Raw genomic sequence first — 16317 nt, forward strand, 5'->3', positions numbered from 1 at the left:
CCCAATAGCTCTATCTAACTCTCTTTTAATCCATCCAGTGAATTGGCCTCCACTGCCCTCTGTGGCAGAGAATTCCACAAATTCACAACTCTCTGGGTGAAAAAGTTTTTCCTCGTCTCAGTTTTAAATAGCCTCCCCTTTATTCTTAGACTGTGCCCCTTGGTTCTGGACTCCCCCAACATTGGGAACATTTTTCCTGCATCTAGCTTGTCCAGTTATTTTATAATTTTATATGTTTCTATAAGATCCCCTCTCATCCTTCTAAATTCCAGTGAATACAAGCCCAGTCTTTCTAATATTTCCTCATATGAAAGTCCCGCCATCCCAGGGATCAATCTCGTGAACCTACGCTGCACTGCCTCAAGAGCAAGGATGTCCTTCCTCAAATTCGGAGACCAAAACTGCACACAATACTCTGGATGTGGTCTCACCAGGGCCCTGTACAACTGCAGAAGGACCAATTTACTCCTTTTGTCAAATCCTTTCGTTATGAAGGCCAACATGCCATTATTCCCTTTAATGTTTAGAGACCCAGCATCATGTTGAGGTACAATAGACACTACTTGGGCTGCAACCCAAATGATATCAGTGGAACTGGACCATCTTTTGCTACAGGTTGCCCTGTCTGTAAGTGACATGTTGCCTGCCAGGTATAGACCATGGCAGCCCAGCTTGTCCACAGCCGGAGGCAGCCCCTGTGCAGCACCTGTGCAGCTCACCTGCAGCTCCATGTTGCAGGACTTGTACAACCAGCTGCAGTGTGCAACACTGGAACCACTCTTCTCTCTCATCTGCACCCTTTGGCGTTTGCAGTTTTGCTGCTACCTGCAGTACCGAGTCCCTGATGAACCATGAACGACACCTCTCCTTATACACGTCCCTGCAAGCAAAACGTGTCCCCACATTCTCCGGGAGATGCCCGTGATGTTCTCAATGACCAGGCAACCGGGCAACCGCTCTTACCCCGCCTCCTTTAAGCACGACTTGCTGGAACTTTGGTAATGGCTTCCCTTGCCTGTGTCCATCACGTTGACCAGCCAACCTTTCACCTGTGTGGTGCCCATCCAATCGTTAAGGCACCGTCCAACTACACGCCTGGTCATTACATTCTGTATTTGTACCAACTGTGAACCACCGGGTTAATTATTGCCGTTTGCAACCAGACACTGGTCCTATTATTTAATCATATTTGATGTGGAAAGTATCTAAATCATTTTGACAATCCACATGTGGGAAGTGGCGGCCAGCGGGGACATGTGGAAGGGCCGAATGGCCTTCTGTCTATCGTGTCTGTGCCGTTTACTTACCGCGTAGCTGTCGCTATATTGGAAGTGCATTCGGGAACTTTCTTCCGCCGTGGGGCTGAGAGGTTTCGGGTCAGACATGGACCTTTGCATCACCTTGGTCCGGGGACTGAGCGGCTGGCTCTTGGACACACCTGGAGCCGCCAGCTTCTGTGAGATGTTGTCCGCGGGCGAGGATTTGTCGTAGGGTTCGAAGGCCGTTTCCAAGCCTTTGTTTGGAGACATCGGTGAGAGAGGAGAGTATAACACCTTGGGAGATTTGGGAGGGGAGGGAACAACTTGAAAGGATGAATCAGCACGAAGGTGATTGGAATATCCAATTTCTAGCGGCGTTGGGCGTTTTTTGTCAGGTTTAGGTGGAGATATCGTAGCGACCACCGTGCTACTCACATAGAGGGGGCTTTGTCCATTGGACTCCCCCTCTGTCTGGCACCCTAAGCTTTCACCTCGGTATGTTTTCTCTGGAGCAGAGATGTGCTTCACAATCTCTATCTTGGAATCGATCCTAGCCCTTATTGAAGGCGTCTTGATTATTCCTTCAGGTTCTGTTTGTACGGAGATTTCGGCAACGGTCTGCACTGCAATGTTGGAGAATTTGGCGAAATGTAGACGCTTTGTTTTGTCCGGTTCTGCACCACCATCCGTGTACTTCCCCACTCGAGACTTGCGCCTCCTGGGAATGTCCCACTCCTCCGCGTTGTCCTCGTCGTCCGTCTGGACGCAGGAATCCACGCTCTTCTTGGACCTTCTTCTTCTGGTTGCGTAGGACCTTTCTGTCGCTTCTTCGTCGTCAGTTTGGACGCCACTGTCGACTATTTTCTTGTATGATTTAGAGTCCTGTAAACTGTCCTCCAGACTCTCCGTGGCACGCAGCCTCGGCATCGAGCTTCTCTTTTTCAGCTGCCTCCCCTCTCTGGCATCGACGTCTTTCAGAGACATTTCAGACACGGAGCTGAGCAGACAGGGGCGAGGCGTGTGCTGGGGAACACCATCGGCCTGCACATACCACGCCTGGCTCTGCGGCACGTCCTGGCCCATCTGAGGAGACACGTTGTGGTCCTGAAGTTGCCAGAACGTCCCGCTCTCCGCGCTGGTCGCGGTGGTCTGGGGCGCAGGAGGGTCGTAGCTGTACTGATAGATCTGGCGGATCTTCTGCTCGTCCAGTTGCTGCTGCAGTTGGTGTTGTAGCTGCTGGATCTGCTCCAGTTGGATCTGCTGCTGGGCGATGGTTTCTTGCTGCATCATGAACTGCGCCTGCCTCTCCTCCTCCTGCTGGAACAGGAGCTGTTGCTTCATGGTCTGTAGCTCCTGTAGTTCCCGCTGAACGATCATCTTCTCCTGCTCGCGGAAGATCTGGATCTCGTGTCGTTCCCGCTCCAGTTCCTCGGCCAAACGGATCTGCTTCATCTTCTCAAACTCCAGCATCTCCCGTTCCATCAGCAGCTGCTTGTTCTCCTCGGACCCGGGCGACCCGAGAGGGGAGAGCAGGGAGACTGTTGTCGGGTCGTTGTCGGGTTCCAGCAAGTAATCAGCTTCGTGCAAGAAAGGGGCGCCTGCAGATTCGGGGTACGTGGCCGCAATGTGGGGCCCGCTCTGCAGAGTCTCTGGGCCCATGGGTTGGAAGGTCGCTGTGTCTAGACCGCTCTCCCTGCAGTGGACATCAAGGGAATGGCTAAATATTGAACCGGGCTGGGTGGTAATTGCAAACGTGGATGGAATTGGAGTTGCCACGGAAGAATAAACTACCCCACCAGAAGACCTGAGCACACTCGGCATGCCGTGATGGCCTCCCATGGTCGGGATTAATCTTGCCTGCGAGTACTGCGGCAGAGGGGCAGTGCCTGCAATCAGTTGTCTCGTCTCGGGATAGCTCAGCGCTCCTTGGCTGAGGTGGTCGTGAGGCTGGGTACAAACTGCAGAATAGTCCATTAGTTCACCTGTAATCACAGGGTCAAAACAGGGTTCACTCGCAGACACAGACTGGAGAGTGGGTGACGTGCCAGTGCATGCAATCCTCGTTACCACCGACATTTGCAATTAGAAACCACATAAAAAACAAGCTGGGGAAAAAACATGCAAGTGCATGCAAGCAGTTGTGCAAATAATGCAAAAATGATTAAACAAAAGGTTAGTTGCAATTAATTTCCTCATGCTTAATGTTCTGGACTCGTGGAAAGAAACAGGGATTAGAAACGATGCGAAACGGAAGCATTAAGCCAGCACAAGTTGTGGGAAAGCATGCAGGCCGAGTGTGAGTGAGAGGTCTGTGGCTGTTTCACACTGACCTGCTGTCAGTTTCCCTGCAGTTAGATCCACAGCTGCATCTGCGCCACTGAAGCTGTACCTGGTCCGGTACTGAAACACTCCAGCATCCGCCAGGTTCGTGTCCGACATAGAGGGCTTCATGTTGCCCAATCCCCGAGAACCGTGCGGCCCATTGCGGTCATAGGCGTAGTGGTCATCCCTGTAACCGTAGCGGTCTTCAGGTAGGACAGAGGCAGTTTCCAGAGAGGAACAAGTGCGGCCAAAGGGCAGCTTGTAAACCACGTCGCAGCAAACACTCTGCCGCCCCGCCGTGAGATCAACGGGCCTGTCGTCCACTCCCATCACCGCCGTCACTGTGCCCGACGTGACCTCGTCCAGAGACACCATCATCCTCTGAGGCTTTGTGGTGCTCAGGTCGACAGCTGCGACCTCAGTCATCTCTCCATCCATCCAGCCGGTGGTGGTCCCGGTGAGGGCCGAGATGGGTGGCGTTGAGACCGTCCAGCCTTGGACCGGGACGGTGGAACTGCACGTTAGGTTCATGGCGACCTCGGCCACGCCGACTCCAGCCGCTGGGCCATGGGTGGCCGGCACAGCATCAGGGCGGGCTGTCAGTTGGAGAGGCAATGATGCCGCATGTACCAGGTCCACTGGCCCATCGCAGGGCTCTGCAAGATATGCTGCACCCACTGCAGCTCTGTAACCCGACACTTGTTCTGCTGCTGCAACGGTGCTGAGGTTGACGATGTTGGGCTGAACTACACTGCCCTGCCGCCCATTGCCAGCTTCCACCGCCGACTCCTGCCTCCGCCCGTCTGCCGCCAACGTGGACAAGTCCATGCCTTTGGTGGTCATGGCCGAGTCCAGCGATGACAAGGTGCGGAGATCAATCACATCGCTGGGCATTGGGCCCTGGTCCAGGGAGCTGTCGGTTCCCTGAAGGCGCGAAGTCTCCGGATATTTACCATTCGGGGGGATGGAGATGGAGACACTCCTTGTGAATGGCACCGTGTTGCATAACACCGGCACTTGTGTGGCGTCTGTCGACAGTTCACGGGCCACCGTTGATATCACACCCTGCGCCAAACTCTGATAAAAATATACAGTCTCTGTCTTCCCCTTTTCAACTATTTCCTGTGTTTCTAAAGACTGTCTGAAGCGAGCCAAGGACATGGTGGACGGTGACGGGGCGAGAGCGTGGGGTTTGGACGAGGTGGCGCACAGGTGAGCAGGTGAAGCTTGGCAGGTGATAGATTCTGTTGGTGTGCCCGGCTCAGAGGGCAAAGTGATGACCACGTAGGTCGCTTGTGAATGAAGAGTCAACTTGGGAGAAGCTCTGCTTGAATGCGGGGACAGGGGCGTTGTGGGGGAGGTGGGTTTAAAGTCTCCTGGGGAGGTCAACTTCAAAGACAAGGTTGTAGTTGAGGAGTGAGGTTTATGCTGTAATTCACCTGATTTGTGTTCAGTGAGGGGGAGGTGAGAGAGTGAAGGCTTTGGAGGAATGGCAGGTCGAATTCCATCTGTTGGCCTGGTGGGGAACACCATTGCAGAGGGAATGTTGGCTGGTTTGGGAAGGACGGGTGGCGGGGGTGGGTGGTATAACCTGCCGTCGGCCAGCACACTACTTTGATTTACACTATTACACACGCCTGTTCTAACACCAGTGTATACGGGGTAACCCATTCCACAGATGGGAACCTGAGGCATGAATGGCTTCCTTGGGATGGCAAATGGCTTTGGAAGTGGAGGGAGAGGCGGTGGCGGTGGGGGTGGCGGGAGGGGTGTGCTCATTATAGAGTACAGTGCTGGTCTCGTGATACATGGGCCCGCTGTAACGGGAGGAGAACAATCCCAGGCTGTGGTGTGTGGTCGTTGTGGGGCGGTGCCGGTGAAAACTGCCCTGGACGTGGAGGAGATGGGTGCAGTAGTTGAGGCAGTGGTGAGGTTCCCATCTCCTGACCGAATGGATGGCGGCAGAGCTTTTGATGTCGTCTGTGTTATACCTGAGCCTCCACATATAGTCACACTGACCGAAGGGACAACATTATCGAAATGATTGGCTGCAGTGGATGGTCTAGCCTGAGGTAATGAGGCGACAAGAGTGGAGGTGGGCGGCTGGGAACTGTCCCGACCAGGAGGAACAGAAATAACCACATGATGTGGCATGTTTGTAGCATCTAGAGCCGCACTGATTGGAACAGGAGGAGTCCTACCCACCACACCAGTTACACTGGCTGAAGTAGACGTGGGTGCTACAGCGACCCTCTCTTCACTTGTAGCTTTACCAACAGCAACCACATCTGTTACCAGAGCTGGCGCAGTGTGTGGAACTGGAGAGATCCCGGTTGTGGTGATGGTTGAGGGAACCGTGCAAGTTGACGTTACCGGTGTGGTGGTGCTCGGTGCCATGCAGGTGGCCGGAGTCTCCGGGTTGCTCTGCTTCACCATCTCTGGTCTTTCAAGAGCACCATAATCTGGGTATTCTGTTTCAATGTCCTCTTCTGTGAAGTGTTGAGTGATTCTAACGTCTGGGATAGAATGCATGACACAACTTGCCTGGATGGCGCCTGCGTCTGACTTTGGCATTGAGGTGTTTGCATCGTGGTCCACGCTGGTGGAAGTCGGTGGGAATGTTGCTCCAGGAATGCCAGGAGCATCAGTAGTTACGGGAGACTGGGGGGAACAAGGCTGCGTGGGGCTGGTTCCCGGAGTTAACAGCGCCCTTTGCCGCTTCATCACCTCCTCATACGCAGCATCAGCATCTAACAACTGCCTGTCCATGTTTGGGGAAGATTCTTGAGCCCTTGAGGAATGTGTAACCATGGTGTCCCCACCGGGAGGCACAGTGGATACCTGCCGTCGCTGGAGGTTCCCAGCGGCAGATTGTCCGACATCTCCGGAACCGGGAGACCTTTGCATTATTTCCTCATAAATTTCATCGGGACTTCTTAATTTCTTTGCATTGTCTTGGAACAGTCCTGCAACAGGATGTAAGTCACGGTTATCTGTGGTTCCGTTGTACGTATCTTCGACTAAAGATTGGTAGATATAATCTTCTATTAACATGCCCCCATATAAAGGCTCTTTCTCAAATACTTCATCCGGTCCCTTCTGATTCTGAAGTGATTTTGCTTTTTGCATCATTTGTTCATATGCTTCATCTGCACTTTTCAAAGATTTCTGGCCAATCGCATCTTCCATAATGTTGCCAGTCCCATCATCTGTTGGAGAATACAACAAAACTGATGTTGGCAGTTTATAAACTTTCTGCACCTCTATAATTTTTTCTGGACTGATTTCAAAACCTTCAGATTCAGACTCAATGCTTGGTGAATATTCTGAGCATGAAGACCGATGTAACTCCTCCATTTCCGCAGCTTGACGCAGTTCCTCTGTTGGTGAAGCATCTTCAATCGGCGACAGGTTGCTGGGAGGTGTTTTTGGACGCTCGCGTCTTCTCTGAGCTCTTAGCTCATCTTTATCTTTCTTGGATTTCTTTGCTGAACTCTTCCTTTGTTGCTGCTCCAATTCTCGTTGCTTCTCTTGTTCTCGCAGAAGTTCTTCCTCCTCCCGCAATTCTTCTTCTTCAGAGGAATCTTCAATGGTTGGCAACAAGGGGCCATGTGATCTGTGACGAGCCTTGCGTTGCTGTTTACTTTCTCCAAGGACCTTCTTGTGGCTTGGACTGCTGTCGCTGTCTTCGTCCAGAGACGACACTGAAGTGGGCGAGGTCCCAGGGGTGAAGCTGGATGTTGCGTGTAAACTGGATGAACCTTCTCCTCTTGACTTGTCTTCTGGTGAATCGGTCAAGCTTTCCATTTCCAGCTCTGGTTCTTCATCATAGTACATTTCATCCTTTTTCTCAGAATCCTCTGTGTACTTATTTGCAATAGAACTGTTCAAATCAATAGTTTTAAAACGTCTAAGACCTCCACCAGCTGAGACAGACATCTCCTCATTGCCCTGACTTTTCGTCTCTCTGTACTTGGCTTCAGGGCTTGCGTCATAGACTTCATCATCGTCATCGTCATGCCACGAGTGCCGTCGCCCTGAATCGTCGTCGTGACTTGTGCTGCTTTTCTTTGAAAGGCGTCTGTGCTTAGCAGTTGACCCTTTGGTCTCCGGATGGTCTTTTTTGCCAATCTCTTTCAACTGGCCCCTGATATATTCATCCTCATCAGATCCTGATTCATCTTCACCTGCACTCATCTCAATAATCTGCTTTCGAATAAATTCTTCCTCATCACCAGATACGTGGCTGTCACTGCTTGACGATCCAACGCTGACAGCTCTCTGCCGGTGATGTCGAGGTGACAGCTCGCTCTCACTACTGTCCTCCAGAGAATCATACCTCTGCCTCCTCACTGCTGCCTCCTCAGAACCACAGCTTTCTTTTGCCGCTGTTTTATGCAAAGTAACCGCACGACTCTCATCTTCCAGAGCTTCTTCATCCTCTTCCTGAATGTCTTCCAGATCCTCTTCATCTGAGCTGTAAGATTCAGGAGTAATTGGCAGAGTCCTTGGCCTGTGGTGCTCTCTTTCCTGGTTAGTATAAAGTCCGTAAGGATCTTTGTACTGACCTGGCTTGCCATTGTTTTGTGTATTTGCCTGAGATTCTAAGATTGAAAGTACAGTACTTTCTAACTTGGCAAGATCAGAAGGACTTGATGGACTACTTTCCTGGGAAATTGAATCTTTCTTCACTGGCTCCTTGAGCAAGTCTTTATCTTCGCTTTGGAGAGTGGTTGTAATTTCACCCAACGAGCTCGATATCCCATCAGATGAATAGCCAGTGTCACTCAGACCTTGGGGGCTCCTCTGCTGAAGTAGGGCCGATGAGTCAGATTTGTCATCCTCCTGTTTAGGAAACATTGTACATTACTCAATGAAATAGAAACAATAATCAAAGGAATTTGTCACATGACATCTTAGTACTCAATGTCCATCAACAATCCACAGCAAAAGAACATGCAGAAAATACAAACTGTAACAGCAAAGTTGCACCAGTGTGAAGCAGAGTCGAAATCCATTACCCCAGTGGAAACGCCCACCCCTCAGACCCCCCTCTCACTTTAAACCTATACCCTCTAATGTAACCCCCCCCGGGAAAGAGACTGGGATCACCCCAGCAGTGGCACGGTGGTGCAGCGGGTAGAGCTGCTGCCTCTCAGCGCCAGAGACCTGTATTTGATCCAGACTACGGGTGCTGTCTATCTGGAATTTGTACATTCTCCCCGTGACGCATGGATTTTATCCAAATGCCCCGGATTCCTCCCGCACTCCAAAAAATGACAAATTTGAAGGTTAATTGGCTTGGTAAAATTGTAAATTTACCCTAGTGTGTGTAAGATAGTGTTAGTGTGCAGGGATTGCTAGTCAGCGTGGACTTGGTGGACCGTAGGACCTGTTTCCATGCTGTATCTCAAAACTAAATTAAACTAAACCTATTTTACTAATGCCCTGCATGACTTTGTAAACCTGTGAATTCATTCGCTGGTTTGTCCGACCAAAACAGAACACCTGTCGTACATCTGAATTAAACCCTATCCGTGGCCCATTGGCTGGTTGAAAAAGATTCTGTTGTAATCGTAGATAACTTTCTTCACTGTCCACTATACCACCAATTTTAGTATCATCCACAAACTCATGAACCAGCCACATCCATATTACTGATATAAATAATTAACAACAGCGCCAATCCCTGTGGTACAGCACTTGCTACAGGCTTGCAGTCTAAAGGGCAACCCCCACTCTCTGACTCCTACCTTCAAGTCAATTTTGCTTCAAATTGGCTAGCTTGCCCTGGATCCCCTGATATCTAACTCTCCACATCAGCCTACCATGCAGTACCTTGTCAAAGATCTTGCTGAAATTCATGGAGCCAACATCTCCAACAAGGTTGTGGAAAGATATGGAGAGATATAGGTCAGTTGGAAATTTAGGCAGAACAGTGGCAGATGGAGTTTAATTCAGGTAAGTGTGAGGTTAGGCATTTTGAGATGTCAGATACTAACAGGGCATATGCAGTGTGGCATGGACTCAGGAAAGATTAGAGGGAGATACCAGGAACTGCAGATGCTGGTTTACAATAAAAGACACAAGTGCTGAAGTACTTCAGCAGGTCAGGCAGCATCTCTGGAGTATTTGGATAGATGACATTTCATGTCGGGACCCTTCTTCAGACTAAGAATAGAGGGACCTTGATGTAAATGGCGGCATGGGTGGATAAAGGAGTGAAGAATGCATTTAGTATGCTTGCCTTCATAGGTGAATGCATTGAACACAAGGGTTGGGATATCATGTTGCAGCATTGATCAGAGTGCTTTTGGAGAATTGTCAACAGTTTGGCCTCTGCACTACAGGAAGAATGTGCTGACAAAAGGGGGGAAGCAGAAGAGGACTAACCAGGTTGTTGCCTGGAATACAGGGTTTACATCAAGGGAGCTTCTAACAGCTGGGTTAATTCTCACTGCAACAGGAGGCTGAGGGGAGACCCCATAGAGGTTTATAAAATTAAGAAGGGTATAGGTAGGATAGACAGTCAGAATAAAGTGTGTTATGGCAATGACTTTACACATTACTGTTCCACACCATCATTTCAAGACTGAGAAGTTGAAAACAAGATTGGGGAAAAGATAAACGAAAACACCTCAATAGTTTAATTTTATTGATTCATGGAAGGAAGACACAGAGCACAGATTGTCTCCAATGCTGCACTGGTAAGTGGAGGGGATGGTGGAGATTCATACATCTGTTTGCCTCTATGTTTTTGAAGCCTCTCCCCCCAGTGGATGAGATAGGGGGAACCAACTAAGATTCAAAAGACAAGCAGAAAGTATCAAAAGCAAAGAACCTCTCTTGGACCAAATATGCACGGTGAGTCAAATCCTGGAATGATCTCAGGGTACCTTGCACATAAATTGTTATTGCTGTGATAGTGAGCAATGATGAGAGATCAATCTTTGCGGTAGAATGAGAGGGATCCCAGAAAAATGCTGATTGATAAAAATAAGTTATTATGGCCTGACAAAAGAGTTAATAAACATATACTGTATGAGGAACCAAATGTTCTGTGGTTCATTGTTTTACAATGTTAGGTACAGGGGCAGTTCAGTAGAATGCAAACTGTGCCAGAAAAAATGAGAAATTTCAGAATTCATCACAAGGTCGAGTGGCTTACGTTGTTGAAGAAGAGAAACCAAATGGTCACTGGTGTTGAAGATGTAAAACTGTTACAAATGACCACAGATCAAAAACAGAAACGGAATAAATACGTGCACTGGGTCATGATGGCACGGGACTCACTTCTTCTGGAGAGATAAAGATTGGAAGGACATGCGTTATAGAAGGACAGGCAAGTGGTGGGGTTTAACAGAAAGAGTTGCTGAGGAATGGTTCACTGAAGTAATACTCAGGATGTGATGTGTAGAGTCTGGATGTGCAGAGTCTGGATGTGAAAGTCCAGATGTGCAGAGTACAGATGTGCAGACTGCAGATGTGCGGAGTACAGATGTGCGGAGTACGGATGTGCCAGTGGTGGGTATAACAGAATGAGTTGCTGAGGAATGGTTCACTGAGGTAACACTGAGGATGTGCAGAGTAAGCACTATCATATCTTGATGGGTCATGATGGGGGGGGGGGGGGGGGGGAGTGGTGAAATTGATATTTCATCTTGTAGAGAAAAAAGGACAGCAATTTAATCTAATCTGTCAGAGAGTTGTTTATCTTCAGAACAAAACACCGAAGTTGATAAATTCTTGGCAAGAAATTATTTTCATTCATTCACACGAGTTCCACGTTCTCATTGGTCTTTGTAGAAGGTCATAAGGTCATAAGGGATAGGAGTAGAATTAGGCCATTTGGGCCATCAAGTCTACTCCGCCATTCAATCATGGCTGATCTATCTCTCCCTCCTAACCCCATTTTCCTGCCTTCTCCCCATAACCTCTGACACCCATACTAATCAAAAATCTATCAATCTCTGCCTTAAAAACATCCACTGACTTGACCTCTACAGCCGTCTGTGGCAAAGAATTCCACAGATTCATCACCCTCTGACTAAAGAAATTTCTCCTCAACTTCCTAAAAGAACGTCCTTTAATTCTGAGGCTATGACCTCTAGTCCTAGACTCTCCCACTGGTGGAAACATCCTCTCCACATCCACTCTATCCAAGCCTTTCACTATTCTGTGGATAAATAAGATTTCTTTCGAGTTCTCTGTTGAATTTCCTGAAGGCCTTTATCTAAGCTTTTCTCCATGTTTTACTAATTTATTCATATTCAGGATGTGGGCAATACTGGCAGGATCAGTAATTACCAGAATCAAAGAAACAGCACAGAAATGGGAGATAGACACAAAACGCTGGAGTAACTCAGCGGGACAGGCAGCATCTCTGGAGAGAAGGGATGGGTGGCATTTTGGGTTGAGACCCTTCCTAAGATGTCAACTCGAAACGTCACCCATTCCTTCTCTCCAGAGATGCTGCCTGTCCAGCTGAGTTACTCCAGCATATTGTGCCTATATTCGGTTTAAACCAGCATCTGCAGTTCCTTCTTACACAGCACAGAAATGGGTCATTTCAGTTCAACTGGCCCATACCTATTTATGCTAATTCATTTTGCTCCGTTACGCCCAATTTCCTCCATACCCTTCCTATCCAAGTATCTGCTCAAACGCCCTTTAAATATCTGTCTCCACTATTTGCTCTGGCTGCTCATTACAAATATTTACCATCTTCTGCGTGAAAAACTTACCCCTCAGAATTCCTTTACATTTCTCTCATTTCACCTGAACCTTTCACCTTGTAGTTCTAGACCCTCTTGACCCAGAAAAACAATTCTGACTATTTACCTTATCAATGCCCCTCAGAATTTTGAAAACCTCCATAAAGGTACTCCTTTGCCTCTTACTTCCAATGAGAATAAACCCAATCTATCCAATTTCTCGTTCTAATTACAGTGCCTAATTCCAGGCATCATTGGCTAATCTCCTCTGCACTCTCCATTGCTACCAAATCACTTTGTGTCATGTGGAGACCAGAACGAAACACAATATGCTCAAGTACAGCCTAATAAGTTCATAATAAGAGCAGAAGTAGGCTATTCAGCCTATCAAGTCAACTCCATCAGTCAATCATGGCTGATCCATCTGTCCATCCCAACCCCATTCTTCTGCTTCTCCCCATAATCCCTGACACCCCGTACTAATCAAGAATCTGTCCATTTTGGCTTAAAAATATCAATTGACGGCCTCCACAGTCTTCTGTAGCAATGAATTCCACAGATTCACCACCCTCTGACTAAAGAAATTCCTCCTCATCTCATTTCTAAAGGTACATTCTTTTATTCTGAGGCTGTGGCCTCTAGTCCTAGACTCTCCCACTAGTGGAAACATCCTCTCCACATCCACTCTATTCAGGCCTTTCAATATTTGGTAAGTTTCAATGAGGTCCCCCCTCATCCTTCTAAACTCTAGCGAGTACAGGCCCAGTGCCGTCAAATGCTCATCATATGTTAACTCAATCACTCCTGGAATCATTTTTGTAAACCTCCTCTGGACCCTTTCCAGAGCCAGCAATTCCTTCCTCAGGAATAGGGTCCAAAACTGCTCACAATACTCCAGTGTCTGACCAGTGCCTTATAAAGACTCAGCATTACATCACTGTTTTTATATTCTAGTCTTCTCGTAATAAATGTTAGCATTTTTTTTTTGTACAACAGCAACTTTCTCTTCACTCTAATAGGAACACGCATACTTTGAATTCTCACTATCCCACTTTCTGGACGTTTCATAAGCAACCTACACCCATCAACGTCTGCAAGTTGCTGTCTAATACCATGAAAGTTGGCCTTTCTCCAATGGATCAAAGTCCTTATCCATATTGCCGTTGGACAGTCCTCAGTGATTTATCTGCCACTGGCCTGACTAACTTTTAGACAGATCTACACCCCCCTATATCTCTAAACAACCTTCTTTTCTATCTACAACTCTGCCAAGGTTCTCATTGTCTGCAAACTTACTGATCATGCCCCTAAATCTCATACGATTAATTTATAAATATCACAAACACATTCACAGCATCAACCCACCATACATCACTTAGATCAGATTGCCAACAGGAAAACACTCATCCATCACCATCCTTGGATACTTTCACTAAGCCAATTTTGGATCCAGTTCATCAACACATCTTGAAACCTCGGTGCCTTGTTCATACATTCAATATCTAACCCTCCGCTTGCATCAATCTCCCTCGTTACCACCTGACAAATCTAAGATCTATTGACCCATTCCTCATGCCTTTGGTGAGACACAGACTTGACCTCTGGCAACCCTGATGGTGAAGGTACTCCCACAGTGCCAATGGACAGGGAATACCAGAACGTAGACCATGAAGAAGAGGAATGTTATGAAACACGGCTGCAGAACACCCCATTACCTGTCTTATACCCGAACATCAATTTCCAAATGAATGAGTGGAAAGTTAGAGTGGAGCAACATTGAAAAATTCTTTAGGACAGAAACCAAAAGCAAGGTTTTACTCACGGCTGTCACTTTGTCTTTTGCATTATCCACTGGTTCGGGTTTTCTCACTTGTTCAGTCTGTTTATTTGTGGCATCAAGGGGTGATTCTGAATGGCCTGTTGTCATCACCGGTTGTCCAGCCTTTACATCCTTTACTTCAGCTGCTGGCACTTTGCCAGCTGCCGCCAAGTCTCTCGATGTAGGCACCTCTGCGCCTGGTTTCTCAGCACCTCCTGTTTGCTCAGAAATGAACTGAGCCTGCTTCTGTTGTTCAGCTTGGGACTGTTCTCCAGAGCCTGGTTTGGGGGCCTGTACCTCCTGAACCAGTGCTTTGCCTTGTCTGACTGCAGGTGCTGTTTCTGATAGTTTGGCCGAGACTGTATCCTTAGACTCTGCTGCTTGGGAGGTACCCGCTGTTTTCTGCTCAGTTTCTTTTGCCTGGGCAGCTGAAGGCCCTTTCTGGGAATGTTGCTGTTTGGGAGGTGGGAGGGGTGATTGCTGCTTTCCTGGGGCTTTGGGTGACATTGGAAGCAAAGGTGGCATTTTCCCAGGGTCACCAAGTTGTCCACTGAGCGCTCGCTGAGTCTGGCAGGTCAAGCAGAGCCACTCCACAACCTGAAAGACACAAACAGCAACACTGAACACAGCCTCATCTACTTGCGCATAGCCAGCCAGCTGTGGAATCATGGAATCAATGGATGGAAACAGGAAAGAAAGAGACCATTTAACCCTTTGATTCCATCTCATTTCTCTCAGACCAGAGTTCACCATCTCCACTGTCCTGTTTTTTTTCTCACTCCCACTGGTCAACATCCCTCTGAAAACTGCAATAGACCCGTCTCAATCTGTCAGAAAACACATTGAACCCAGCCATGTGGAGAAAACCTTTTCCTCATGTCATCTGCTGCCATTTTGCCAATGGCCGATGAAATTTTCTTCTGAAAGATGTGAGGTGTACATTTTTGAGAGTCATTTATACATAACACAAACAACAGAAGTGGCAGTAGTGATACAGTCCACCACTAGTCACGTCCAGTCAGAGAAACATCCCTCAACCTCAACTCTACAGATTCCCAGCTTCTCTCAAAATTCACAGCAGGTGCAAAAATATATGTACATAGAGAGCATAGAGATCATGGTGCAGCACGGAGCTTGTTTGTGGAGAAATTACCCTCAGAATCTAGGGACCGGTGCATACGGTTTGAAATTTACATTAATTTTCTATTGGCCGCACTCACAAGTTGAAAAGCAGTGAATTATTTCAAAGATTGAATTCCATTCTAGTTACATGTTTAAAAACGTAATAACAGTCATCTGACAAGCCCTTTCAGTAAGTCCCTTTAATGGTTTCTGACAGATCTGTCAGGAACAACACAGTTAATGAGAAGGCATGTCGCGGCCACACAATTATAAAGATTCATTCTCCGATTTACACGGGCTTTACAAGCCAAGTGTTGTATATGTCATTTTTAACAGAATGAAGTGTACATTACCAGGCCACAATTAACCAAATACATCAGCAATATGACAAACTAACTGAGAAACAAAACTGGTTTTCTATCATCATCAATAAAACCTGCAAATCCTAAAAATCTGAAATAAAATCTTGAATCTACAAATACAACAAAAAATGCTGGGATTGTACAGCATGTCCAGCAGCATCAACAGCAATGGAAACAGTCAGAACTGGGCAAGAGAGGAAACGTTAGATGCATTGAAAAAGAACGTAGGGGAAAGGTGGATAGAACAAAGGGAATATCTCTAATCGAGTGACCGAATGGGTAAATGTAGCAGTCAGAGTACATGACAACACTTTGTGGTTTGTGCTGTTTATCCTTGGGAGATGCCGTGCAGTTCAGGCTGCACTGGTAGAGAGAGATAATCAGCGTCAAAATCACAGGTAGACAAGAGACAGAACTGGACTAACAACCAATCTGGAACCCAGCGGGTTGAGAAGCAACTGTGGGGGGGGAAAGGAATGGTCAATGCTCCAGGCAGGAACCCTGCATCAGGACAGACAGAACTGTTTGATATCAACAGCATGAACAAGGTGGTCTTCAACATTGAATCCTGCAGCATACACAGGCAGAATGAGAGGCACTGTTCCTCAAGTCTGCCTGGGCCTCATTGTGACAGTAATGGAGGCCACAAATACGGAAGTCAGTGGACCTGGGATCAAGCAGGTAGGAGGAAGCTCGGGTCATTCCTGTTGACTCCAGTC

At 47.7% G+C, this 16317-nt stretch overlaps 1 protein-coding gene across 9 annotated transcripts in view; it reads right to left on the reverse strand.

The window, feature by feature from the left end:
- LOC144604761 (protein piccolo-like) overlaps positions 1–16317 on the reverse strand; it is a 180617-nt gene that overhangs the window by 101291 nt on the left and 63009 nt on the right. For 8 of the 9 annotated variants that reach the window (XR_013548776.1, XM_078419396.1, XM_078419395.1 and 5 more), the window contains exons 4-6: positions 14118–14711; positions 3590–8426; positions 1308–3241 (exon numbers count right to left, since the gene is read on the reverse strand). Coding sequence is in view for 8 of the 9 variants with exons in the window: in XM_078419396.1 (XP_078275522.1) it covers positions 1308–3241; positions 3590–8426; positions 14118–14711 (7365 nt within the window). In the remaining variant the exon portion in view is untranslated. The remainder of the gene's footprint in view (positions 1–1307; positions 3242–3589; positions 8427–14117; positions 14712–16317) is intronic. The other variant, XM_078419394.1, reaches the window with a different exon arrangement.

This window comes from Rhinoraja longicauda, chromosome 23 (genome assembly GCF_053455715.1).
Source record: "Rhinoraja longicauda isolate Sanriku21f chromosome 23, sRhiLon1.1, whole genome shotgun sequence".
NCBI lineage: Eukaryota > Metazoa > Chordata > Chondrichthyes > Rajiformes > Arhynchobatidae > Rhinoraja > Rhinoraja longicauda.